Source organism: Saccopteryx leptura, chromosome 2 (assembly GCF_036850995.1).
Source record: "Saccopteryx leptura isolate mSacLep1 chromosome 2, mSacLep1_pri_phased_curated, whole genome shotgun sequence".
NCBI lineage: Eukaryota > Metazoa > Chordata > Mammalia > Chiroptera > Emballonuridae > Saccopteryx > Saccopteryx leptura.
In genome coordinates, this window is record NC_089504.1 from 136133624 (window position 1) to 136159995 (window position 26372).

Here is a 26372-nt window from a genome sequence, read left to right on the forward strand (position 1 = left end):
TCGCATAATTTAATTTTGTGCATTTATCTGTCCCACCCTAAAGGCCGGTCCGTGAAAATATTTTCTGACATTAAACTGGTCCATGGCCCAAAAAAGGTTGGGAACCACTGCATTAGACAGCCTTGGAAAAACAAAAACAAAACCAAAAAAACCTCTCATGCAATTTAAGGAAATGTGACATAGTCTCTAATGAGAGGCCAGATAAATGATCTGACCTCTCACAATGGATGACCTCCCGCAGGGATTCAGAAGAACTCCGTCCAGTTGATTTTCTAAGACAGTTTAGAGTAAAACCTTGCTCTCTGATACTCACAGGAAATGAGTCATTTTAAATGGCTGATAATTTCCTGATTCCTGAGAATTTATCTCCAGAGCTTGGGGAATGTACTGAATTAACTACTTGTCTGCTTTTTTCTAAGTAGAAAATGGTGAACATAATTTAACCTTTCTCAGAAGCTTGGGGTGGCCATGGTGAACTTCGGTCTTTGCGGCAGATGGACAGGAAAGCCCTCTGGTGGAGGCAGAGTCAGAGGTGACTTTCTCGCTGTATGATTTTGAATGTATGCCTGTGCTTTAGTTTGCTTTCTCTGTAACAACAAGGTTAATAACATATTGACCTTCTGTGAGAACAAATCAGCTTTTATGTGAACAATGAGAGAGTAGGTATGAAAATCCCATCATCATACCTACTACACTGCATTCATTTAACGTTTTGGGGTCAGCTGCAGGACCTCTGGGCGGATTGACTTGGCTCCCTCCACAGCCCTAATGAACCCATGCCAGGCTGAAGCTGCTGGCTCTCCACTCATATGGATTAGTTATCCTCCAAAAAGTCATTCTCTTCACTGCTGTTCATGGCCTTTGACTCACTCCCATCAGTCAAAATAACATCCATTATTTCTTCATCATTAACCCAGTGAACACTCAAGTCATCTTGTATCCATCTGTTTCTCCCATACTGGGGGTTCTCAGATGTGAAGGACGCGTGACCCTCTCCATTTTAAGAATGTAGGAATGTTCTTTGTCAAGCACTCACTCCAAAGTCTGTCAATCCTTCATCTGAAGCAAAGGATCCCCACAGGCACCAGGGCAATTTCCTTCAAGCCTTTCTGATATGCTCAACACCAAATGGAATTTCAGACACGTGCAACTTTAAAAGCTACATCCAAGGTTGTGAGGAGATGCAAAGTCCTCTGTGACAGATCAATGCACTCATGGAGTCCTTAGTGTAATAACAGCTCATAGCCTGAAAAGCACTCTGATTGTTGGATTAACTCAGAAAAAAGAGAGTGGTGGGCAGGAAAAGTGTGTCCATATTCCCAATCAATAACTACCAACTGAGGAGACCATGAAGAGTAGAGAGGAAAAGGGGTGCATTTCCCTGAATGGCACATTAGGAATTGGGGTCACCACTGACATACCATGGGCAGAAGCCAGGGTGTTAAAGATCTACAATCCACAGGACGAGCCCTACATAAATGAAGAGCTATTTTACCTAAACTGTTGATCTCTCTCCCAGTGAGGAACACTGCTTGTCATTATGGAGTTGTCCACTGACTCCAAGGGAGTCAGTGATAGAGACTTTATGCATTATATTAATTCAGTCTTTCTTTCAACAAACATTTATTGAGTACCTACAATGTGCCAGGCCCTCTGCTGATGGCTGGCATTAGAGGGTGATCAGTGCAGTAGAGAAAAATGATGCCAAGAAGGGGAACAGGGTACGTTGTGGGTGGCCTCACAGATAAGACGACATTATGTGAGAAGCCCAGAAGGAAGGGAGGAAAGCAGACATTTAAAGAAGAAAAGAAACTGTCTGGGAAGAGGAAATGACAAATACAGAGTCCCTGAAATAGAAATGTGCCGTGACTGGCGTGTACCTGGCTGGCCTGAGTCTGGAGTCCCGCGTAGCCAGAGGTGAGTGAGCTCAAAAGGAGAGGAGGCCCAGGAAGTAAGGAGCCAGGCACTGCAGGGAGCTGGGAGTCTCCCCGGAAACGAGCTGGGAGCCAGCAGTGTTGTGAGCCCGGGACTGCCGTGAACGGATCATCCCGATGGCTGCTGTGTTGAGAACAGATGAAGGGTGGTGGGGGACAGGTGAAAAGGGAGAGACCAGAGAATATTGCAGTTATCTAGGGAAGAGATGATGGGTACTGCACGTGCCCAGAAGGGGTCAGATTGTGGCAGTGCAGTGAATAGAGGGCCAACCTGGAACACTGAGGTCTCTGTTTAAGGCCCTGGGTTCGCACAGTCAGGGCACACACAACAAGCGATCAATGAACAGCTAAAGTGAAGCAACTACTTCTCGTTCCCCCAACCTCCTCCCTCTGTAAAATCAATTTAAAAATATCTTTAAAAAATTAAGTAATTTAAAAAACCATTTACTGAGTTTATTATTGCCAGGTATTTAGATACAGTTTTAAACCTTTTGTATGAATCCTTTTGTAATATTCCAGACCAGAGGTCAGCACTAACACCACTATTCTCATTTTAACAGAAAGTCTAAATGATATTCTGTCAAAACTCATGTTAACTTATATAAAAATCATAAAAGAGGCTGGTGCAGTGGATGTTGTCTTGCACCACCCAGATTTCCTATTCAAGGCTGAGGCCCAAGTCCGTCTGTCCCCATCACCCCCTTGCTGCTGACAGCTCACAGTGCGTCCTTTCCCGGGCGCTGCGTGCAGCCTGAGGGCTGCCTCACGCCAGCCTGCCCTCCCCGCTGGCGGCAGCGCTTAGTTGGTAAGGGATATGAAGGCTCCTTCGCTTGTCCCTTGAGGACAACTCTGAGGGGCTCTCCAGAGCTCCTGTGGGATCAGCTCCTAGCACTGCACTGCACCTGAACTTCTCGCTCTGCACAGCTTGTTCCCTGGCTTCCTTCCTTGAGCTTCAGAGAGCACTCCTTAATAAACTTCCCCTACGGAGATCTCTGCCTGCGATGGTTTCCTGGGGAACCACAACGGAAGTTTTGAAGTGAAAGAGTTGTATAAGGGGAAAAGACAGAGAGGGCAATATAAATTATGGAACTTTCATTTGGAAATTTAGTCCATAAGTATGCTGACAACGTGACTAAAATTCTATCTTTTTTCTATAGTAATTAAAATAATGTTTAATTTCTCAAATTAATGGATAAAACTGTGAGACTTACACACATACACACACAGTGAGACTAATTTCACAACAAGGAGAAACAAAAACAATTTCAAGGGTTTACTTGTAACACTGGAGGGCATATTTAGACCTTTATACATGAGAATATCACACCAGCAGAAGAACCCATCTCCATGTCTTAAACCTGGCTAGCAAATGCTGTTGGAATTTTAATTCTTTCCAGAAATACATGGCAGCTGGTATACAAAGCCACCTGTAGTCATGAGAGTTATTTCAAATGTTCATTCAAAATAGGCTGCATAAAAAAAGATTTTTACATAAAGCCTGATTTTTAAAAAAATGTTCACACTCCACATTTTATAGATAGCATTTTTTAAAGGAATTATAATAATCTGACTGATATACTCAAGACATCAATGAACAGTGGGTTAATTAGCCATAGTTAGATATTTTTAGACTCTAATGATATGGCATTTATTTTTCTTTTTTTTTTTTATTTACAGAGACAGAGAGAGTTAGAGGGATAGATAGGGACAGACAGGCAGGAACAGAGAGAGATGAGAAGCATCAATCATCAGTTTTTCTTTGCGACACTTTAGTTGTTCACTGATTGCTTTCTCATATGTGCCTTGACCGTGGGCCTTCAGCAGACTGAGTAACCCCTTGCTCAAGCCAGTGACCTTGGGTCCAAGCCGGTGAGCTTTTTGCTCAAATCAGATGAGCCTGCGCTCAAGCTGGCAACCTTGGGGTCTCGAACCTGGGTCCTCCGCATCCCAGTCCGACGCTCTATCCACTGCGCCATGGCCCGGTCAGGCTATACTCATTCTTTTGTTCATTCCCTTTTTCCACATACACTTACTGCAGTCTAATGGAATCTCCCAGAGTCCACACAGCAGGGAATGCAGAGAATACCAATAGGCACTATTATCATGACGTCTCTATTTTAAACATTAAAAAATTTCAATTAGAAACATTTTGATTTTTTTCTCTCCCATGAGTTAGTCAATTAAATAGCAAGTGTAGATTTATTTTGTTACAAGGGCAAGGATAGCTCATTCCTTCCCTTTTAGCTATGCCCAAAGAAAAGAACCTGGTCAGGAAATCCAATCCCCTTTCAATACAGTTTTCTCTCCAAGTCCCATGGCTTCTGCCCAAGCACCTTGAGTACCCCCAGGGCAAGGTACTGCATCTCCTGCATGACAGGATTATGGTGAAGGGAAATCAGATGATTTATTGTATATTTCATGTCGAAACCATATTTGTGAAAAGAAAATACAGTGTGTCCCTAAAGTCATGGTGCACTTTTGACCGGTCACAGGAAAACAACAAAAGATGATAGAAATGTAAAATCTGCACCAAATAAAAGGAAAACCCTCCCAATTTCTGTAGGATGATGTGGCAGCATGTGCGCATGCGCAGATGATGATGTAACACCATGTATACAGCAGAGCAGCCCACGGCTATGCCAGTCGAGATGTGGACGGTACAGAGGAAAGTTCAATGTGTTCTGTGGCTCACTAAATTCGAATCCGTGACCAAAGTGCAACGTGAATATCAGCACGTTTATAATGAAGCGCCACTGCATAGAAATAACATTACTGGGTAGGATAAGCAGTTGAAGGAAACCAGCAGTTTGGTGGAGAAACCCCATGCTGGTAGGCCATCAGTAAGTGAGTCTGTAGAGGCTATACGGGATAGCTACCTAAGGAGCCCTAAAAAATCTGTGTGTGAGCCCACATCGAACTGCACTGAATAGGTATGAAACTGGGAGAGTTTTCCTTTTATTTGGTGCAGATTTCACATTTCTACCATCTTTTGTTGCTTTCCTGTGACCGGTCAGAAGTGTATCATGACTTTACGGACACACTGTAGTTGTATGGGTGACTAAGGATCATAGCCCTTTTATCAGGTTAGAATCCTGCACCTGGTTGATATTCAAGCATCAATGAATGTGGGTGTGGCACAGGATTATAATATAGGGTAGGAGGAAGAGGGCTTCCAGGAAAACAAATATTCAGGGAACATGGGACAAGTTGCTGCTGGCAGTGGAGAGACCTTCCTGACCCATCTGGACAAAGGGACATTAAATTCTCATTCCCAGCTGCAGCGTTCTTGATGACCAGCCCACTTTAGCCAGCCAGTAATTGAGTTACGTTGGGAGTTTAAATAGAAGATGAAAAAAATAAATTCCATGACTCTACACTTACAGTGAAAACTATTAAAAGAGTCCCTAATTATCTCATCAGATGTCCTCTATTCTCTGTAAAACACATTGGTGGTTACTCACAACTTAAACTTTCTCTGTAGCCTGGGCCCCTTTGCTGCCATGGGTTGAGTTGCATGGCTGCTAAGAGTTTATGTATTTAGGCCCTGGCCGGTTGGCTCAGTGGTAGAGCGTCGGCCTGGCATGTGGAAGTCCCAGGTTCAATTCCCAGCCAGAGCACACAGAAGAAGCGCCCATCTGCTTCTCCACCCCTCCCCCTCTCCTTCCTCTCTGTCTCTCTCTTCCCCTCCCGCAGCCAAGGCTCCATTGGAGCAAAAAGTTGGCCCGGGTGCTGAGGATGGCTCCATGGCCTCTGCCTCAGGCGCTAGAATGGCTCTGGTTGTGACAGAGCAACACCTCAGATGGGCAGAGCATCGCCCCCTGGTGGGTGTGCCAGGTGGATCCTGGTTGGACGCATGCTGTAGTCTGTCTGACTGTCTCCCCATTTCCAGCTTCAGAAAAATACAAAAAAAAAAAAAAAAGAGTTTATGTATTTATGTTGGTCAAATAAATTTTTAAATATGATATATATGTATATGTTTGCTCGCTTATAGTTTGTATTGGGTGTGGGGGACAGGCTGTAAGCAGGCCGGGTCATTACAGCCTGAGGCTTAGTTTGAAGACTAAGCTTTTCCCCACACCCTTGACTGATTGCATGATGTGGGTGGTACACTCTCATGAGGAATCCCATTATGCCTCAGATAAGTGACTTTGTATTAGAGTATTAGAGACTTCTTTATTTGTATATTGGATTAAAAGTTTTGATTTCTACACTATAAAATGGGGGTAGAATGGGAGCTTGCTCTCTCTCAGTTCCTAAGATTAGCATTAGAAAGGTGAGCAGAGAAAGGCCATGTGGAGGAGGCCAGGAGAAGCAGCCAAGATGGTGGAGTGCTGAAGGAGAAGCCAGTTTGTGCAGAGTTTGTGCAGGGAGAAGGAAAGGAGATGGGGAACAGAGGTGAATAAGGCTGGTGAAGTAGAAATCTTTGATTCTAGGAAACTCGGATAAGTCAGTAGCTTTGTGAGCACTGAATGAGTGGGTTTTGGAGCCCATTGTGTGTATTTCTTGCCCACTGGGTATAAGCTAGGATTAAAGCTAATGACCCACCAGTTCTTGGCTCCGTTGTTTTATTACCATCTGTCTGAATCAAATGTGAACCTGCATGGGCCAGGCGGCTGTGATGGTGGCCGTGGCTACTGGCTTTACAATTTACTAACAAACTTATTCCAGTTGCAGCTTTTACCACAATTACACAATGTAATACAATATTTTGTAAGCTGATAAAATATAAATATAATAAAGAGTTGTGACTTCTATGAAAACTAAGCAAATACTCTGAAAACACTTCAAAAAGAAAAATTGCTTAAAAAATTACTGCTGAATTAGATGTGAGATCATTGTAAAAGACTGGAGGAGAACAATCTGAGAAATCTCAAGTAGTCTTTAAATTTTTATTCCATTTTAAAGTATCAAAACTGATCATCATAGAAATAAATTATGGATGTGCTTCTATAGATTCTAATTGGTGGACTCTTACTCAAAAGAAAGACTTGGTTTGACATTACAAGATTGGTGAATGGATGTGCATGTAAAAATTTAGGGTATGATAAAACATTCAAGAACAAACTCTGGCCTGGTGGCTCAGTGAACAGAGCATCATCCCAACACGCTGATGTTATGGGTCTGATCCTGTCAGGGCACATAAGAGAAGCAACCAATGAGTGCATAACTAAGTGGAACAATGAGTTGATGCTTCTCTTTCTTTCAAATAAGTGGAAAAGTAAAATAAATAAACACATTCAAGAGCATGAATAATTTGTTTTATAACTCTTCACTTTTAACTGACTTTATAAGCTAATCAACAACCACTAGCCAAGTACACATTCAGTGTTACTATGTCTTTTTTCAGATTTATGGAGTGAGGCATTTCATGGGAGACCTTGTGCAGGAGGAGCTGACATATCGTGTGGTCTCTAGACTTCCAACTCCCATCATGTGAGGTAGAATGGTAGAAACCTTCCCCACAGTAACTCAATGGTCAGAAAGCTTTGGAGGCACATGGTAGTACCTCCAGGGGCCATCTAATTCTCCAGCATACAGAATCTCAAGCCTTACGGAACCAGAAATAGGTATAAACATGAGAGCTGCCCCACAAGGCAAAGCAAAACTAATACTTGTGTTTGTTGAGGATTTAAGGAGAGGGTTCTGGCATTTTGCTTTGTTGATGTATTTTAGTTTTGAGAGAGAGAGATACGGGGGTGGGGGGAAGGGAGAAAGATGAGAAGCATCAACTTGTAGTTGCGGCACTTTAATTGTTCATTGAATGCTCTTCTCATTCATGTCCTGACGAGGGGCTACAGCCAAGCCAGAGACTTCTTGCTGAAGCCACTGACCTTGGGCTTCAAACCAGTGACCATAAGATCTTGTCAACAATTCCACGCTCAAGCTGCCAAGACTGCACTCAAGCTGGATGAATCCTCAGCTCAAACTGGTGACCCTCAGGGTTTCAAACGTAGTGTCCCAGGTCAATGCTCTATCCACTGCTCCACCACCAGTCATGCTGATGCTGTGGGTCTTAATCTGAATCTATAACCTCAGCTGCAGCATTTGTCAGGGGAGATTTCCCCTGTATTACAGAAACATAATAAATGAGGTAGATCAAAAGGGAGAAGTCAGTGGTACTTCTACATGGTTTAAAAACTAGAATAAAGATTAAAAGAAGCAGATTGTGCACATCATATATAATTACCAATCTAACATAGTGCCATTTTTAGAACTGTACGTCAGCCAAAACGATATTGGTATAGAATATATACAGCCCTGATGACTAATTCCACCATTCCCTTTGGAATCTGTAAAGTCATTACAATAAAAGTGGGCAATGGTTGGGACTGATTTCAGATATATCACCTTCAACCCTGAATTTCCCTAGTTGTTCTCTCTCTTGTTGTGTGCAAATATGGAAAACATCAGATACACTGAAGCTGAAATAGGGGTGGAGCAGTTAGAGGGGAGAATTCCTGTCTCAGCAATTTCCACAAAGAAATAGCAATATCAAAATAAGGGCCATCTTTCAGTCACCTAGGAGAAGTTCACAAATGATGAACAGTCCTGGTGTTTTCCTTTTTTCTTTAACACAGAGTGACAATTTATTTAAATTTAAAAACAAAAAAAACCACCCACATCTGTTGAAAACTCACCACAGAGGTATCCACACAAAAATAATGATACTTTATTTTAAATCAGAAGTATTTTGAGCCAGGTCTAAGAGACGGAAATATATCACTAATTACTATGCAGTAGTTATAGCTTTGTTTTTCCCCATTCTTCAGGGGACATGTTTCCTTCAGAAGCGTAGTTGCTAAAAGAAACATTTATTTTTATTGTTTTATGGGAAAGAAGGTGAAGTACCCAACCAGCTACTGTTAATTCAGTACAATCACCTGCCAGAGAATTTTACTTAACATATACTTTTGCCCTCAGCTGTCAGCCTTAGGGTCTACCATATTTTTCTGTGTAAACTTGAAAGAAAATAGTCTGTTAGACTACCACAAATTTAAAAAGATACTGATACACTTCTTTTCAATCAATAGTTTTCACACAAACTTATTGCTCTTTCTTTCCCTTCAAGAATGTCACTTAAAATCAAGAAACAATTATTAAAGCCAAAACACACTTCATGTATATTCTTGAAGGAATATGCCTTTTTAAAACTGACATATGTTCATTGCTAAAAGTAATACATGTTCACTGTGGAGCATCTGGCACAGAAAAGAAAAGTATAAGGAAGAAAATTAAACCATAATCTCACCAACCAGAGATAGCACTATAAACATTTGAGTAAACTGCCTTCTGATGAAATAATATAATTCCTAAAAATCTTAAAATTATTTTCTATTCCTTAGTAAAAACTTACAGTCCTCGAAAAAAAAAATCTTTGTTACAAGTATTCTTCTGGGACTTAACATTTATTGTAATCTTTGGAAAAAATTTGATAGCAAACTTGATGTGATAGTTGGAAATTTTTGCCATAGTGAAAATTAAGTAACAGGTCCTAAAGTATAACAAATGTTGACTGATGAACACACTTGAACAGAACCCTGTGAAAAAGGACACTTTTAAAAACTCAGGTTGTTAGGCAGGGTGGTGGAGGTGTTAGGTAGGACCAGAGAGAGAATGGACAGTTGTTACAATTGGGTACAGGTTTATAAGATAAAGGGGTTTGGAGATGGATGGTGGTGGTGGTGGTTGTACAACATTATGAATGTATTTGGTACCACTAAACTGTACACTTAAAAATGGTTAAGGTGGTAAGTTGTATGCTATGCATATTTTGCCACAATAAAAAAAAATGAGGAAAACAAAAAATAATAATTAAATAAATAAAAATCAGGTTGGTTACTTTAAGAATGACGATGTTAGACTGAACTCTGAGATAATCCTAGGTGGCACTTAAATGAAATATATGATTTGGGTTTTTTTTTGTTTTTTGTTTTTTTTTTGTTTTTTTTTTGCATTTTTCTGAAGCTGGAAACAGGGAGAGACAGTCAGACAGACTCCCGCATGCGCCCGACGGGGATCCACCCGGCACGCCCACCAGGGGCGACGCTCTGCCCACCAGGGGGAGATGCTCTGCCCCTCCTGGGTGTCGCCATGTTGCGACCAGAGCCACTCTAGCGCCTGAGGCAGAGGCCAAGGAGCCATCCCCAGCGCCTGGGCCATCTTTGCTCCAATGGAGCCTTGGCTGCGGGAGGGGAAGAGAGAGACAGAGAGGAAGGCGCAGCGGAGGGGTGGCCTTCTCCTGTGTGCCCTGGCCAGGAATCGAACCCGGGTCCTCCGCACACTAGGCCGATGCTCTACCGCTGAGCCAACTGGCCAGGGCTTGATTTGTTTGATTTATATATTTTAAATACGTCCTAAGGTGGAACAGTATCATAATATTCAACCAAATGTGGGCCAATCTGTGGGGGCACGGAAAACTCTTCCAAAAGCTTCTGTGAGCCTCCCAGTATTTGATAAAAAAGAGGATTCACCTCACTTTATTTTGTCCACATTTGGAGATTCCGAGGCTGTGCTAGTTATCATGTCTCCACGTGCTCTATGTTAAATATGTGTGTTACCTTGGACCTTTTAGAGAAGAACCTCTTGAAAGTCAGAGTTACAATTTTAAAGTGTACCTAAGAGCAATAAAGACTACCCCTGGTAAGCAGAGCTTGAATTTTTAGATTCTCTTAAAGTCATATTTAAAGTCTTCTTTGGTATACTCAGATGTCTTCATACAAATCTTTTCAGACTGTTGGAAGCCTCCAGTGGAAACAATTAATTGGAGTCAACATTCTGAGATCTTACAAGTATATTTTTGATAACCAACTCCTGTTTGCCTGCATATATGTATTCAATGGCATTTCATAAAGTGTAGTAGTAGAAAAATATGAGAAGCAAGGTGGAGTTACCACATTAATAACAGATTTGAACAATGAGCCATGCAATTCAGAATCCAAGATCTATACCACCTTCAAGGAGATGTATACCGTCACTAGAAACAACCACCCACATAGTGGGAGGGCAAATGAAATACAAGGACCTGAAAAGCACAGCAGTGACACCCATCCGGTGTATGGCACTTACTTGAGGGCTGTTCTGTAGTGGTAGATCGCCTCCCTGTTCCGACCTTGGTCCTTCAGGAAATTGGCGTAGTTGTAGTGGACCTTGGCATTGTGGGGCAGAGTTTGAACTCCAGACCTAAAATTAAAAAAAATAAAATAAAAAAGATCTCTGTCACACACACACACACGAGAGAGAGAGAGAGAGAGAAAGAGAGAGAGAGAGAGAGAGAGAGAGAGAGGACAACGAAGAGTATTGCTCAGGAATGTCAACAGTTGCCTTCATATTTTATTATATTTTACTCACAGTTTCATGACCCTGAATTAAGAATATAAGTTACTAAACAGGCTTTGGTGTAAAACAGTGAATTTAGTGCATGGTTGTGCACAATTAACAACTGTGCTAACTGCACGTGAAACAGAGGGACCAGGGTGTGGAGACATGTCTCTCTGGAGAACAATCTTACTTGCTCAGGTTAATGCAGTCTGTGCCTTCCTTGCTTCTTTTATGCATGTATAGCTTTCCTTTTTTAAAAATGAGATTATCTACAAAAATTAATCACAATAGGAGGGAGACTATAGACTGTCCTCTCATTTCTCATGGACTAAGCCTGAGCTACCTTTTTAAATAAGTACAGATATAATTAATTATTGTCTAGGTTACACATAGAGAAATGAGGTTTTGCTCAGAAAGGTTAAAAGCCTTGCTTATATGGCCCCTTGTATTCTGCTTGGGATGCCGTAATGAGATACCAGGGGAACCCCTACAGCAGGGGTCTCAAACTCGCAGCCCGCGGGCTGCATGCGGCCCGCCGAACAATTTTGTGCAGCCCGCAGACTAATCCACGAAGTTCAAAATATTTTGGATAAAATTAAGTAAGCCTAGGGGCCTACTTGTATTTTTCATTTTTCTAGCATCCTAGCTAGATATTAGCCTAGTTAACAGCAGTTGTGATGCGAACTACAGTTTCTGGTCGTTTTGTGACACTGAGTAAACTGCATGTACGATTGTGCTTGTTGTACTGATTTTTTTTTTGTTTTCAACTGCAGTGAGAAAAGTGTTGCGTAACAGTTGCCTTTTGTAGACCTAGTGCGGCCCGCCAAAGGGCTGTGATCTTGCTCTGCGGCCCACATACTGAGTTGAGTTTGAGACCCCTGCCCTACAGGGTAAGAGCAGAGCTTTGAAGATGATCCTCAGAGCGGGAGGGAGTGGGAGGGAGCGGGAGAGGACCAGTTCGCCACTGGTACTGCTACTGCGTCACAAAGTTAACCTGCACAAGACCATGCGGCTGATACGTGGCACATGACATTTTGACCCAAGCAGCTCTCGCCTGCAAGGAGATAACGGCAGGGGGAATGACGCAAGTCAATGGGGTTTGAGGGCTGCGTGGAGAAACAACTCCTGAACTTACATGATTTCAGTCTGTGATAAGGTGTAAAGCAGGGGTCCCCAAACTTTTTACTCGGGGGGCCAGTTCACTGTCCCTCAGACCATTGGAGGGCCGGACTATAAAAAAACTATGAACAAATCTCTATGCACACTGCACATATCTTATTTTAAAGTAAAAAAACAAAACGGGAACAAATACAATATTTAAAATAAAGAACAAGTAACTTTAAATCAACAAACTGACCAGTATTTCAATGGAAACTATGGGCCTCCTTTTGGCTAATGAGATGGCCAATGTCCGGTTCCATATTTGTCACTGCTAGCCGTAACAAGTGATATGACGTGCTTCCGGAGCCATGACACGTGCGTCCCGCATCACCGAGAGTAGTACTGTACGTGAGTGATGTCGCGCTTTGTGGCACCACCACATACAGTACTCCAGGAGCACAGGATGTGGATGAATTCTGTGCTCCTCTCACTGACCATCAATGAAAGAGGTGCCCCTTCCGGAAGTGCGGCAGGGGCAGATAAATGGCCTCAGGGGCCACATGTGGCCCACGGGCTGTAGTTTGGGGACCCCTGGTAAAGGAACTGCAAAACTGTTGATACTGCTATTTCAAAAAGAAGAGCCAGGCCCTCCTTACCCCTCACTTCTGAGGAGAAAAAGAAAAAACCCAAGAGAAGGAGATTCAAGGGGCAAAAGTTAGTAATTATAGTTTAACTATAGTTCTCTGGAAGGACTGAGGCCACTTGCTAGACAGCAAAGAAGGTAGAACTTATCTGAAAGCTTCCTATTCTCCTTCCTTAAGAGCCTTTAGGAGACAGTGTTTACATATCTTAATTAAAAATCCTACACTGATCCTAACTCTTCCTCCCCCACTGGAGTCCTGAGAGTGATGTATACTCCTCAAAGGGATCACGAGCCCACTCCCCTTGCTTGAAAAACCTGCATTCTGTAACATTTTATATGCTTTCTAATAATCATCTCTTTTGAAATCCTTTATATGTATAAAACTTGTAAACTAAGCAAGTGGGGACTATAAGCTAGCCCCAACATTTTTAGCAAAGGTAATTTCATTTAGTTTCTCTCCTTATCTTATGTGTGTGGACTGATTTCCTGAACTACGACCGGAGTGAGCACTGGCTCCTTTGTTGGATGGACTTATGGAGTTTGGACAACGTGAAATACCTTTGCTGGAGGCCCTTCCCCTACCCCGGGAAGCTTTTCCCATGGCTAGAAAGAAGACAGAGGACATTTTGCACTTTTGGCAAAGTGCTCAGAGACTGGTGAAATGTATCTTTATAATTGTTGAAATTGTATGATTTATCATGCATTTATAATTTGTGTAATGTGCCTAGTTTCCTTGCACAGAGATGCTGGTGGTGTAGATTGTGGATAGTAAAGTGAGCATAGGGGTGGATTGTTGGGCAGATAAAATATATTATGCTCACTTTGTTAAAGATGGTACTGCCCACGTGGAAGCCCATCGCCCAGGTGATATTAATGTGTGTTGGGGGCGGTCTGTGGGCAGGCAGGATCCTTGTAGCCTGGGGCTTGGTTTTGGGACTAAGCCTTTCTCACCCTTTTTGATGTGGGGTGGTACAATCCCATCATGCCTCAGATAAGTGACTTTGTATCAGAGACTTCCTTGTTTTTATATTGGATTAAAGATTCTGGTTTCTACACTATAAAGTGGGGCAGACCGGGAGCTTGCTCTCTCTCTGTCCCTGAGATTAGCATTAGAGGAAGGAGCAGAGAGGAGAGCAGAGAAAAGCCACGTGGAGGAGGCCAGGAGAAGCAGCCAAGATGGTGGAGTGTTGAGGGAGAAGCCAGTCTGTGCAATGTTTGTGCAGAGAGAAGGAGATGGAAAACAGAGGTGAATGAGACTGGTGAGCTATAAACTTCTGATCCTGGGAAAACTCGGATAAGTCAGTAGCTTTGTGAACACTAAATGAATGGGTTTTGGAGCCCAGTGTATGTTTTTACTTGCCCACTGGGTAGGATAAAGATGATGGCCCACCAGTTCTTGGCTCCGTTGTTTCATTACCGACTGTCTGAATCAAATGTGAACCTGCATTGGCCAGGAGACTGTGATGGTGGCCGTGACTACTGGCTATACAGTGTGAAAGCCCTCCTCCAACACATATTAACATAATCACACCATCCCAGGCAAGCACCTGGGCGACAGGCTTCCACGTGGCCAGTGCCATCTTTAACAAAGTGAGCATAATATATTTTATCTGCCCAACATAAGCTTATTAGGGAAATTTCATACAAAGTGTTAAAACTTGTTGAGGGAATATGTTAGGGCACTGTAACCTCTGTTGGACTTTTGTCACAATAGCCCCTACGACCAGCAAAGATCGCCCCTCTTACAGTCCACTGGCCAGATGCCTGAAGAACCTTTCAGGGAGAGAAGTTCTAGGGAGTGTGGGAAGCTAGAGACCAAGCCAAGAGCAACAGATCATCAAAAAGCAGCTGACTCCAACCTTATTTATGGCTGCTTCTATTGCAGGAATCAAAAGAGGACAAAAACGGCCAGACAACTTGATGAAGGAAGTAGGATTTATTCAGCTGGTGGAGCAGCGTGTCCCCGACAGAGGCAACCAAAACACATGCTTCCCGAAGTTAGATTTCTTACATCTTATATACCTTTAGAGCTTTAGCTTTCACTTGACAAATGCCTGATTTCTATGACTTATTTGTTTGCAGGCCTACTTGACTTTCCTGTCTTAGGGAGGGAAAGGGGAGGTAGCCGGAGGGTCTGTCCTTGATAATCCTACCACTCATTCTTCTTACTGGAGCTGCAGTTCATTTCAAGCAACTGATAACCAGCAAGGTCCACACCATGGTTTGTTATTTTTCAAACAGTTCTGTCTTCCCTTGTTCCCTCAGTCAAGAACACTGAGATCACAGGCTAGAGTGTAAGACCCCAGACATTGCAGGCCCCTCTTTCCTCTGCATTCTTCTGGTTTCTTCTCCTTTTTCACTTCAGAGATTTCAAAAGTACTGCGGGTAGTTAGGATTTGGGGGGGGGGGGGAGCAGGGTGAGGCTGAAAGCAGACGGACCCTAAATTTGCATCAGGAGCAGTTAAGAGTCCTGATCCTCTTCCCTACCCTATCCAGTGACTTTTTCAACTGTTCTTTCCCTATCCTAGCAGAAGGCAGGAGTTGACCTCTAGAAAAGCTGAACCAGAGAGGTTTGCACTCAGGAACAATGGGTACAGCTGAAGCTGGGGAGAGCGCTGCACCTCAAAGGCAGATGAAGTGAAATCTGGATTCTGAACTTTGGGGTTCCCCCATTTTGTTCCCCAGGTAAAGCTCTTTGAACGTTAGCAGCTGGGACTGGACCTTCCCTCTCAGTGGAAAGATGTACAAAGGCTGACATTCGGGTGCTCCACGGAAACCAGTTTCCTTGAATACCCCGATGGTGATCCGCCAGCTGACACACAGAGCTAGGATTTAAATATAATATTTAAAATGGACATCACCCAAAGTGAAATTAGTCACAGAGGCAGGAACTGGGTCTGTGTGATAGTAATGGCTTAAAAAATCCAAGTTTTTTTCCCAGGAAAATTTCTGAGATATATAGATATTATCCAGACCTAAAATATACATGGCAACAGGTCAGTTTTAAAGATAACTTTGGCTTCAGCATGAAGATAACTGGCCTATTTACTGAGATTGATCTTTCCCTCTGTGTGATTAGCTGGTTGATCTAATTTACGTTTCAGGGAGGAATGGACAATTGCCAAGGTCAGGGCAGTGTCCAGTGCCGGCAGGAGGAAGTAATAATATTCCTAACAGGCAAGCAGATGTGGGTGGAGTCACTGAAAGCCTGAGGACATGCTGCTTCTCCTATTGTTGTTTTTGACCTTTATGTTCTCTCTGTGGTTTTTTTTTTCTGCTGTGTTTTTCCAGCCTCTTATTTTACAATGAACATTTTATTAAAAAAAAAAAAAGGCAAATAAACAGCTGGCCAAAGGCAAAACTTTCCATGTTGTTCTAACTGGCCAGGTTGCTCTTCCCCCAGAGCCAGAATTCTCAGCTCTGTTCTGGGTGCTATGATGTAGTACTCACAGCTGTTTTATTAGAAACATGCAGCTTTACCCATGTTTACTCCACTCAGAAATGATATGGCTGGATTCCAAACCTTATTAATAATTACAACAATGATTATAAAAAAAATCTCCTTTTCAACTCAGGATCTTAATTCATGCACTTTGTAATTCTCCCTCACACCCTTGCACACTTGAAAAATAGCATAAAAAAAAGAAGCCACTTCTGTAGGTATATCTCCAAGTTTGCAGAACATCAATCTGTTTTCTTGGCACCACTGGACAATAGGTAAGGAGAACCATCCCCAAGTTCCTGATTAGATAACAAACATTTTTTAAAAAACATCAGTGGTGTTCAGCCAAAGGTTGACAGGAAAGATAAGTAAGAAGAAATATTAATTCTCCTCGACTCTGACCCTGCTATAACCTGAGGCTTCACAATGTCACACTTAGGATGGCAGTAATGCTTACTGCGAATCAAGCACTGGGTTAAGCACCCACCTCCATGGATTATCTCTGTAAAACTGGTAGCCACGGCCACCATCACAACCGCCTGGCCCATGCAGGTTCACATTAGATTCGGACAGACGGTAATGAAACAACGGAGCCAAGAACTGGTGGGCCATCATCTTTAATCCTAGCTTGCACTCGGCAGGCAAGAAACGCACACAGTGGGCTCCAAAACCCACTCATTCAGTGCTCACAAAGCTACTGACTTATCCGAGTTTCCTATAATCAAAGGTTTCTAGCTCACTAGCCTTATTCACCTCTGTTCCCCATTTCCTTCTCTCTGCACAAACTGTCTTCTCCTTCAGCACTCCACCATCGTGGCTGCTTCTCCTCTCCTCCATGTGGCCTTTATCTGCTCTCTGCTCTCTAATGCTAATCTCAGGAACCAAGAGAGAGCCAGCTCCGGGTCTGCCCTACTTTATAGTGTAGAAATCAAAACCTTTAATCCAATATACAAACAAGGAGGTCTCTGATACAAAGTCACTATTCTGAGGCATAATGGGATTCCTCATGAGAATGTACTACTTTAGGGGGGGAAAGGCTTAGTCTTAAAACTAAGCCTTAGGTTATAACAACTTTGCCAGCTTATAGCCTGTCTCCCACACCAAAAGCGAGCAAACATATGTCATATTTAAAAACTTATTTGACGAACAATCTCATTTTATCATTCAGTAACCTATCAGATGTGTAGTATGAATGTACTGTATCTCCCATGTAAAGCCAGTAGCCATGGACACCATCACAGCCGTCTGGCCCATGCAGGATCGCATTTGATTTGGACAGACGGTAATGAAACAACAGAGCCAAGAACTTGTGGGCCATTATCTTTATCCTACCTTGCACCTGGCAGGCAAGAAATACACACAGTGGGAAAATACTTCCCTTTCCATTCAGGGCTCCCAAAGCCACTGATATATCCGAGTTTCCTGGAATCAAAGTTTTCTACCTCACCAGCCTTATTCACCTCTGTTCCCCATCTCCTTCTCTCTGCACAAACTGACTTCTCCTTCAGCACTCCGCCATCGTGGCTGCTTCTCCTCTCCTCCACGTGGACTTTCTCTGCTCTTCTTTCTCTGCTCTCTCCTCTAATGCTAATCTCAGGAACCGAGAGAGAGCAAGCTCCCGGTCTGCCCCATTTTATAGTGTAGAAATCAAAACCTTTAATCCAATATACAAACAAGTAAGCCTCTGATACAAAGTCACTTGGGGTTGGAAAGGCTTAGTCTTAAAACTAAGCCTTAGGGTATAACAACTCTTCCTGCTTACAGCCTGTCCCCCACACCCAATGCACACTATAAGCGAGCAAACCTATATATCATATTTAAAAACTTATTTGACCAACATTCCATATTATAGATGAGCAAGTTGAAGCTCAGAGAGATTAAAATCTTTTTCTAAGGTCATAGACCTAGGAAGTAGTTGAGCAGAGATTTCAACTAAGGCCAATATATGGTTAGAATAGTTCCTAAAGTTGATCAATATTTGATGCTCAATGAAAATGGTACCAGAAGATACTAGTAAGCTTAGAATTTCACCATCACATCTAGCCTGTGATGGTGCAGTGGATACAGTGGATGTGTAGTATGAATGTACTGTACACTGGAACACTGAGGTCACTGGTTTGAAACCCTGGGCTTACCTGGTCAAGGCACATAGTATAACAAGCGAGCAATGAACAACTAATTTGAAGCAACTCTGAGTTGATACTTTCGTTCTCCAATCTCCTCTACCTCTCTCTCTTCTTTTCCTCTTTAAAATCAATAAACATCTTTTTTAAAAAAAGGTTCACTACCACAACATTTTATTGGTAAGCAAATTATGGCCCTGTGGGCCACAGATGTATCAACATGTTTACCTAATGTCCTTCTTATCTCTTTCAGGAAACAGTAGCAAAGTGGAGTAGTTACAAAAGAGAATACATGGCCCACAAAGTCTAAAATATTTACTATCTGGCCCTTTGCAAAAGAATTTTCCAATTCCTGGTTTATCCTATCCATCCTGGAAAGTATGCTGATCTCTCTGGCCCACTAATTCAGAGGGGAAGAAAGAGAAATGTGTTTCCTACAGAGGGGGAGGATGATCTAGATTCTAGACCATAAATTCTTTCTTTTTTTTTCCTTAGTGAGAGAGAGAGACAGACAGACAGGAATAGGAGACAGATGAGAAGCATCAATTCTTTGTTGCAGTACCTTAGTTGTTCATTGATTGCTTTCTCATATGTGTCTTGACTGGGGTGGAGGGGTGTTAGGGCTCCAGCAGAGCAAGTGACCCCTTGCTTAAGCCAGTGACCTTGAACTTAAGTTACTTAGGCCAGCGACCTCGGGCTTCAAGCCAGCAACCTTTGGGTGCAAGCCAGTGACCACGGGGTTGTGTCTATGATCCCACGCTCAAGCCAGTAATCAGCTGCTCACTTACTATACACTTCCACATTAAAAGAACAGAAGCTTCTGGATAGAAAGGTCAGTGAGCTTATTGTTTTTCTTTGTTTGTGACCCTGTACTCAGGCTGGTGAGTGCACACTTAAGCCAGATGAGGCCACACTCAAGCTGGCAACTTCGAGGTTTCGAACCTGGGTCCTCAGCATCCCAGGCCGACATTCTAACCACTGTACCACTGCCTGTTCAGGCTCCAGGGGTCTCAAACTCGCGGCCCGCCGAACAATTTTGTACTGATTTTTTTTTGTTTCCAACTGCAGTGAGAAAAGTGTTGCGTAACAGTTGCCTTTTGTAGACCTAGTGCGGCCCGCCAAACGGCTGTGATCTTGCTCTACGGCCCACATGCTGAGTTGAGTTTGAGACCCCTGGTAGACCATAAATTCTTAAGTGATGGCTTGTGGATCATTTAAACCAGGGGTAGTCAACCTTTTTTTACTTACCACCCACTTTTGTGTGTAAAGTTTTTGTTTGTTGTTTTTCTACAGAGACAGAGAAAGAGAGATAGGGACAGACAGACAGGAATGGAGAGATAAGAAGCATCAATCATTAGATTTTTGTTGTGCATTACAACACCTTAGTTGTTCAGTGATTGCTTTTTCATATGTGCCTTGACCGCGCGCCTTCAGCAGACCGAGTAACCCCTTGCTCAAGCCAGCAACCTTGGGTCCAAGCTGGTGAGCTTTTGCTCAAACCAGATGAGCCCACGCTCAAGCTGGCGACCTCGGGGTCTCGAACCTGGGTCCTCTGCATCCCAGTCTGACGCTCCATCCACTGCACCACTGCCTGGTCAGGCTATGTATAAAGTTTTGTTGTCAATAGAAGTACAAAGCCGCGAGGCGACCCTACATCTGTCACCCCAAAAACTACAACACACAGTGGGATCTTTTCTATGAGAGAAGGTCTCAGTTAGGAAGGACAGAACTTGACTGAAATTTGGGTTTTCTGACCCCATATAATTAGCGAGGCCTTGATAAGACCATGTGTCCTAACAATGGCCAATGGGTTATTGTTTGGGACAGAGGAGGAACCTGATACAGGGCCCTTGCCACCAAAGACATTAGCTTATGTAGAACAATTGCAACTTTTTCTTACTGAATTCAGCCAGCTTGGTTTTTTTGGTCATTATGGCTATTTTGGGGTTTTCTCATCCTTCCACACTCAGCTCAGGCCTACAGGAGACCAGTCTGTGAAGGCCTGAATTGGTCTTAGTCACCTGCCTGCAGGTATAGTGTCTTGCATGTACTTCTGTTTGCTACTTATTACATTGTATCAAAATGTGTTCACATGTCTGACTTCCATGCAGTCTTCCAGCTCCTCTGCAATCAACCTCTTCCCCACTCCCATCATACAACACAGTGGATTTTAAAAATCTGACAACTCGGCATAGTATTTAGCATATGCTGCACACTGTCTTTTGCATCTTTCACATCCTTTTTCTTTTTCTCTCTACACTCCATCCAGGAGATAAACACTTGCATTATTCAAAAGTTCAACATGAAGAAACTACAGCATGGAGTTAAGCAACTTGCCCAAGATGACAGTTACTCCGTGAGGGTCCTGGAGGGTGCCAGGAACCCATCCAGGCCCCACCCCCAACCGCTAACCCTATTTTGCTCCACAGAATGTTGGTAAATATTTGTTTAATTTATTTGAACATTACTCAACACAGATGAATATGTACAAACATTTGGCCTTGAAGGAAAAAGAATCCTCTTAAAGTCTCAGAGTCTGAAAGTTTTCTTGGGGACATAGATAAATTATATCCAGCAACATTTTCTAAAAACTGTCTGCAGCTTTGACTTGCACATGACATAAGGTTCCTTCTGCTCGCCCAAGGCCTCTCGGGGCAGAGTCTCCTCAAGCACGTGGGAAGAACGGCTACGTTTTCGTAATCAGCTGCTCACTTACTATACACTTCCACATTAAAAGAACAGAAGCTTCTGGATAGAAAGGTCAGTGAGCTTATTGTTTTTCTTTGTTTTTAAAATTGCTGGCATCAACCGTAGAAGGTTTGAACACTAACTTGTCATCTTAGGAATAAACTGCCGCCTACCAAAATCCATGTCCAAAGTTGCTCTGATTAAACAGCAGAAGTCATTAGAAGACACAACCGCTGTCAGTACCTTTAGTCAAGGAGAGGACATGACACAGGGCAGGACTGTTGTCGAGTTCCTCATTAAAGCACTCACTACTGAAAGCAACAGAAAAGGCACTACGCCGCCAGAGACGAGGAGGAAGTCATGTTCCTAAACTGCAGTGCCCTTGTGTTTACTGAACGACCTCGGCCCTGAGGAAACTCGTCTACTGTGACGTGTGAGAACCGCACTGAAGGGGCAGGGGCAGGACAGAGGCTGAAAGGTTTTGAAGCCTAAAAGTGAAACATAAAATTATTAAGAAAAAAAAAGAAATCCACACAAAACACCTTACACAGCAGCAGGCCCCTAGAGTATCCACTGAAATAATGATGATAACAATGATATAGTAATCCTAAATAAACTAATAAGAGGTGCATGCCAGACTAATTTTTTTTCTATTAAAAAGTTAAATTGCCCAATAGTAGAATCAGATATATTATTTTCAAATACATGAAGAGTGCAGTGAAAATTTGACTTATTTGTTGGTTCATTCATTTACTTAATTATTTATCCATTCACTCGTTTTCAGTAGCCCAGAGCCTAGGCCTCTCCTACAGCACTTGGATTTCCTGTGGGAATTCCCTTGTCTCCCAGTGTGCAGCCTCAGCGGACCCCAAGGCACTCTGCCTGCACTGACTCGCCCCTTGGATGCCAGAGTAGCTTTTTGGGCCACATCAGTCACCTCCGTGCCCTTGTGGGGACAAGGGGCAGGTGCATGACTGAAGCTGAAGCTCAGCTGGAGCACTTTATTTCCCCAGGATGTTGATATGGAAATAAAAAACAAAAAAACAAAAACAAGAAAAGAAAGAAAAGGAAAAGAAACAAAACTGGTGTAAGTGTCTGTAAAGCCAGTAGCAAAGCCAGTAGCCGTGGCCACCAGCACAGACGCCTGGCCCGTGCAGGTTCGCATTTGATTCGGACAGACGGTAATGAAACAATGGAGCCAAGAACTGGTGGGCCATTAGCTTTAATCCTAGCAGGCAAGAAATACACACAGTGGGAAAACACTTCCCTTTCCATTCAGGGCTCCCAAAGCCACTAACTTATCTGAGTTTCCTAGAATCAAAGGTTTACCTCTGTTCCCCATCTCCTTCTCTCTGCACAAACTGGCTTCTCCTTCAGCACTCTTGGCTGCTTCTTCTCTCCTCCACATGGCCTGTCTCTGCTCTTACCTCTAATGCTAATCTCAGAAACCAAGAGAGAGCAAGCTCCCGGTCTTGCTCCATTTTGTAGTGTAGAAATCAAAACCTTTAATCCAATATACAAAGAAGGAAGTCTCTGATACAAAGTCACTTATCTGAAGCATGATGGGATTTCTCATGAGAGTGCACCACCCCCTATCATGCCATAGTCAAGGGTGTGGGGAAAAGCTTAGTTTTAAAACTAAGCCTTAGGCTATAATGATCCTGCCTGCTTACAGCCTGTCCCCCACATCCAATACAAACTATAAGCGAGCAAACATATATATCATATTTACAAACTTATTTGACCAACAGTGCCCCCACTCATTCCCATGAGAGGGCACAAGTGCTCAAGACAGACCATCCAGAGGCCTGTTTCCTGCCTGCTGTGTGCCAGCTCCTTCACCCGACTAGCCAATCAGCTCTGTGCACTTTCCTATACTCACCCAATATTTACTACCCCTTTTCCCCAAGTGACCCCAATTTGGTTTCAGTGTTTTCCTTAGAAGAATAAGTTGTGGGTACCACCTGAGCAGGGAACCACGTAAAAACTGTGTTGACTGACCTGACCAATTGGGTCCTAAGTCAGGACAGAGAGCGGCACAGGCCGGGGATCCCTGGGAGACTGGGGAAATACTGTTTGCACGCCAAGGGTGGCAGTGACAGCGGAGCACGGGTGAAGGTCGCCAACCCCGTGGCATTCGGGAGACAGACTAAGCCCCAGGAGCACAGGCTGGTGAGCTACCGTCCCAAAGAATGTTTATACTTTATGACAAGCTCAGGGCTAGCAGCTGACATTGTCATATTCAGAAACAGCTTCCATACCACATAAAAACTTACTGGGACAAAAAAAAAGTCTTTTAATTTCCTCATTCACAGTTAACATTTAAAATAAAGCAACTAGACCACAGATTACAACTTAATAGTATGGGAATATTTAAAGAAAAATATCTTGTATTTCCTTTCCCTCTTGCTATGTGCTTACATTTCCCATTCACTTGTCTGAACAGTGAAATCAGACTACCATTTCCTTATGCTTAAAGCTGATTTTACAGCCCCGCGCGTCATCAAGACCCAACACCTTCCCACAAGCCTTATTTTCATACATTCACTTAGCAGAAGCTCCTGTAAAACTTGATATAATATCATTCTTTTAAAATCAAAGTTAAAACAAAATGAAATGACATATTCCATTTAAAACTTGACTGAAATTTTTTTTTTTCTGGAGTAATACATATTGTTAGAAAGAGGTCACTTTGATCCGCCTAATCATACCTGAAGAGGGACTCTCTTGACAGCCAGACTTCATTCTGCTTCACAGTTTTCCAAGAGAAGAGCAACAGCAGCAGCACAGTGGACACAGTCAGGGTGGTGGCCCCACAGCGGTGCAGCCAGCTGCAGAGCTTGCTCAGTCCGTGCACAAAGAGGATGCAGTAGCCCATGCTGGAAGACAGGGTGGGGAAGCGGGATTACTCCGGGGGTTACTACGTTGTCCCCTGAGCATTTTATCTCATAAAACTCACTTTCAAATAAAGCTTGCCCTGTGATAGAAAAACAACTATACACTTCCCCGTCTTACACAGCGTCCACATGCTAGTTCTCAGCTACGCCAGCACACCGGCTAGTGCTCTGGCATTAACGTGGAGAACAGGTTCAAACTGCCTTGGATCTCTTCAGCTCAGGCATCAGGAGAAGTCCCTTGAGGATGTTCTTGGGTCCTGAATGGACTCTTGGACCCCCGATCCCTCATGTTACTGACACCATGTGTCCAAATGCAGACTCTGTGCTACAGCAAGTCATATCAGAGCTTTGTAGGAGACAGTCCCTGAGAACTCCCTCTCAGGCCCTGGGAAGGATACTGGCCACCAAAGGCCATTGGTCTCTGTCACCAGGGACGTGTCAGTCAAGTCCTTAAGCTGAAGGAAATCTATCCACAGGCCAACTCCTGAGCCTTGTAGCTTGGAGCTTATCACAGACAAGCTGTATTGATAAAGTAATTCCCTAGCTGGCGTTGGCTCAGCTTTCCAAACAAACAGGAAGAATCCCGTATGTTATCAGAGCAGAAATTTGGCATATGGAAATTATGTCTCTAAATGCCTTTGGCTTGGTGAACAGAACGTGGTTCCTAACATCATTACACACCCACAGGGATGCTTCTTGGCTGCCGAATGGCCTCAGAGAAACATAAACATTTAGTTGTGTCCATTACTGTTGTGTGCATTTTAGTCAAAACCCACTTCATTCCAAAGATGATAACTACAAATTATTACAGAATATTTAAGAATGAAGCAAGCTTATGTAAAGATATCCTACATTAGTCAGACTACTAATGTTATACAGAAGCCCAAACTGACAGAGTCTGCTTATTTATTCAATTCTTCATTCATTTGCTCTCTATGGTGATTGGCAATATGCCAAACTCTAAAAATAGAATTATGAACAAAACAGAGGCCTTGCCCTCAAAGAACTCCCGTCTCATGAAGAAGGTTGATTTTGTAACAGGAAATACCTGAATACTCTCATTTCTAACACACCTCCTTAAAAGGAACACTTCTTCCCTTTCCTTTTGTTTGCCTTTCTAAATGTCTGTGCTTTGGTGTCAAGGACTTGGAGACCCTGGGAATCAATTCAAGTTAAGGCTTCAACTCCATACTTCAAGTTCCAGAAGTTGACTGGTCCAGATCCTTAAAGTTTTAGGGTTTACTGTTTGGCCCACGGGAATCACTTCCCACACTCACCACAGGGGGATGATGGCTTGAGCCAAGGAGGCCCATGGCCCTGCTCTCCCATCCCAATCCCTGAATTTAATTGCCATGAGCACCTTGTAGAGCTTTGCAAATGTCAGAACAGAGTCACTAGTGCAAAGAAATAAAAAAACCAAAAACCCTCTTTCCACTTCCACAACTCCCCATCTGTGGCCTTGGAGGTATTAAGATTTTCTAAAAATCTCCCGGTTTTGTACATCCAACCATGCTGATGTCATAACTGGCCGCCATCATGTCTCAAGTTCATAAGGCTGCTTACCATTTACTCCCCCAGCCCCAGCCAGACCCTGAACCCCAGCTGAGCAGGGTGCCTCTCTCGCCGTGTGAAGGCCTTCTGGGCTCCATTCTTTCATTCACAGATATTTGATAAACACTGACTGTGTACCTGACACTGTTACAGGCACCAAGAACAGATCAGTAAATAAAACAGACAGTAATTCCTATTTTTGTGAAACTCACACAGGTGGGGAGAAACAGCCGAGAAGTAAATAAAACAAAGAGCATGTCACAGAGAGTAGTATGACATGTTGGGAGGAGAAGAATCCAGCAGGCAAGAGAAAGAAGGATTCCAAAGTGGGGAGAAAGTTGAGATTGTATACGGATGGTCAGGGAAGGCCTCCATGAAAAATGACTTGTGAACAAAGTTCTGAAATGCACCCTTAAGTTGTCTTCGTACTCCTGCCTTCACAAAGAGAAGAGAAAGGTGAACTGATTTGCAGAATTAGGTCATACAGCCGCTACAAAGCAAAGCCAAGCCCGAGAGCCAGGAGCTTCAGATTCCGGAGCCCACGTCCCACACGCCGGCCCGGAGCCAGAGTGCTGACTTCCGGCTGAAGCCTGTGCTCCTCACCCCTTATCAGACAGCTTCACCTGCCTCCTTCCCAGCCACTCCATCCTTGGACTCTCAATTGTTGTTTTCTGT

The 26372-nt window shown here is 43.3% G+C and overlaps 1 protein-coding gene across 1 annotated transcript in view; it reads right to left on the bottom strand.

Moving 5' to 3' along the window:
* TMTC1 (transmembrane O-mannosyltransferase targeting cadherins 1) overlaps window positions 1-26372 on the bottom strand; it is a 285489-nt gene that overhangs the window by 69860 nt on the left and 189257 nt on the right. Inside the window, exons 10-11 of the mRNA XM_066368881.1 lie at window positions 23961-24128; window positions 11001-11114 (exon numbers count right to left, since the gene is read on the bottom strand). Coding sequence (XP_066224978.1) covers window positions 11001-11114; window positions 23961-24128 — 282 coding nt within the window. The remainder of the gene's footprint in view (window positions 1-11000; window positions 11115-23960; window positions 24129-26372) is intronic.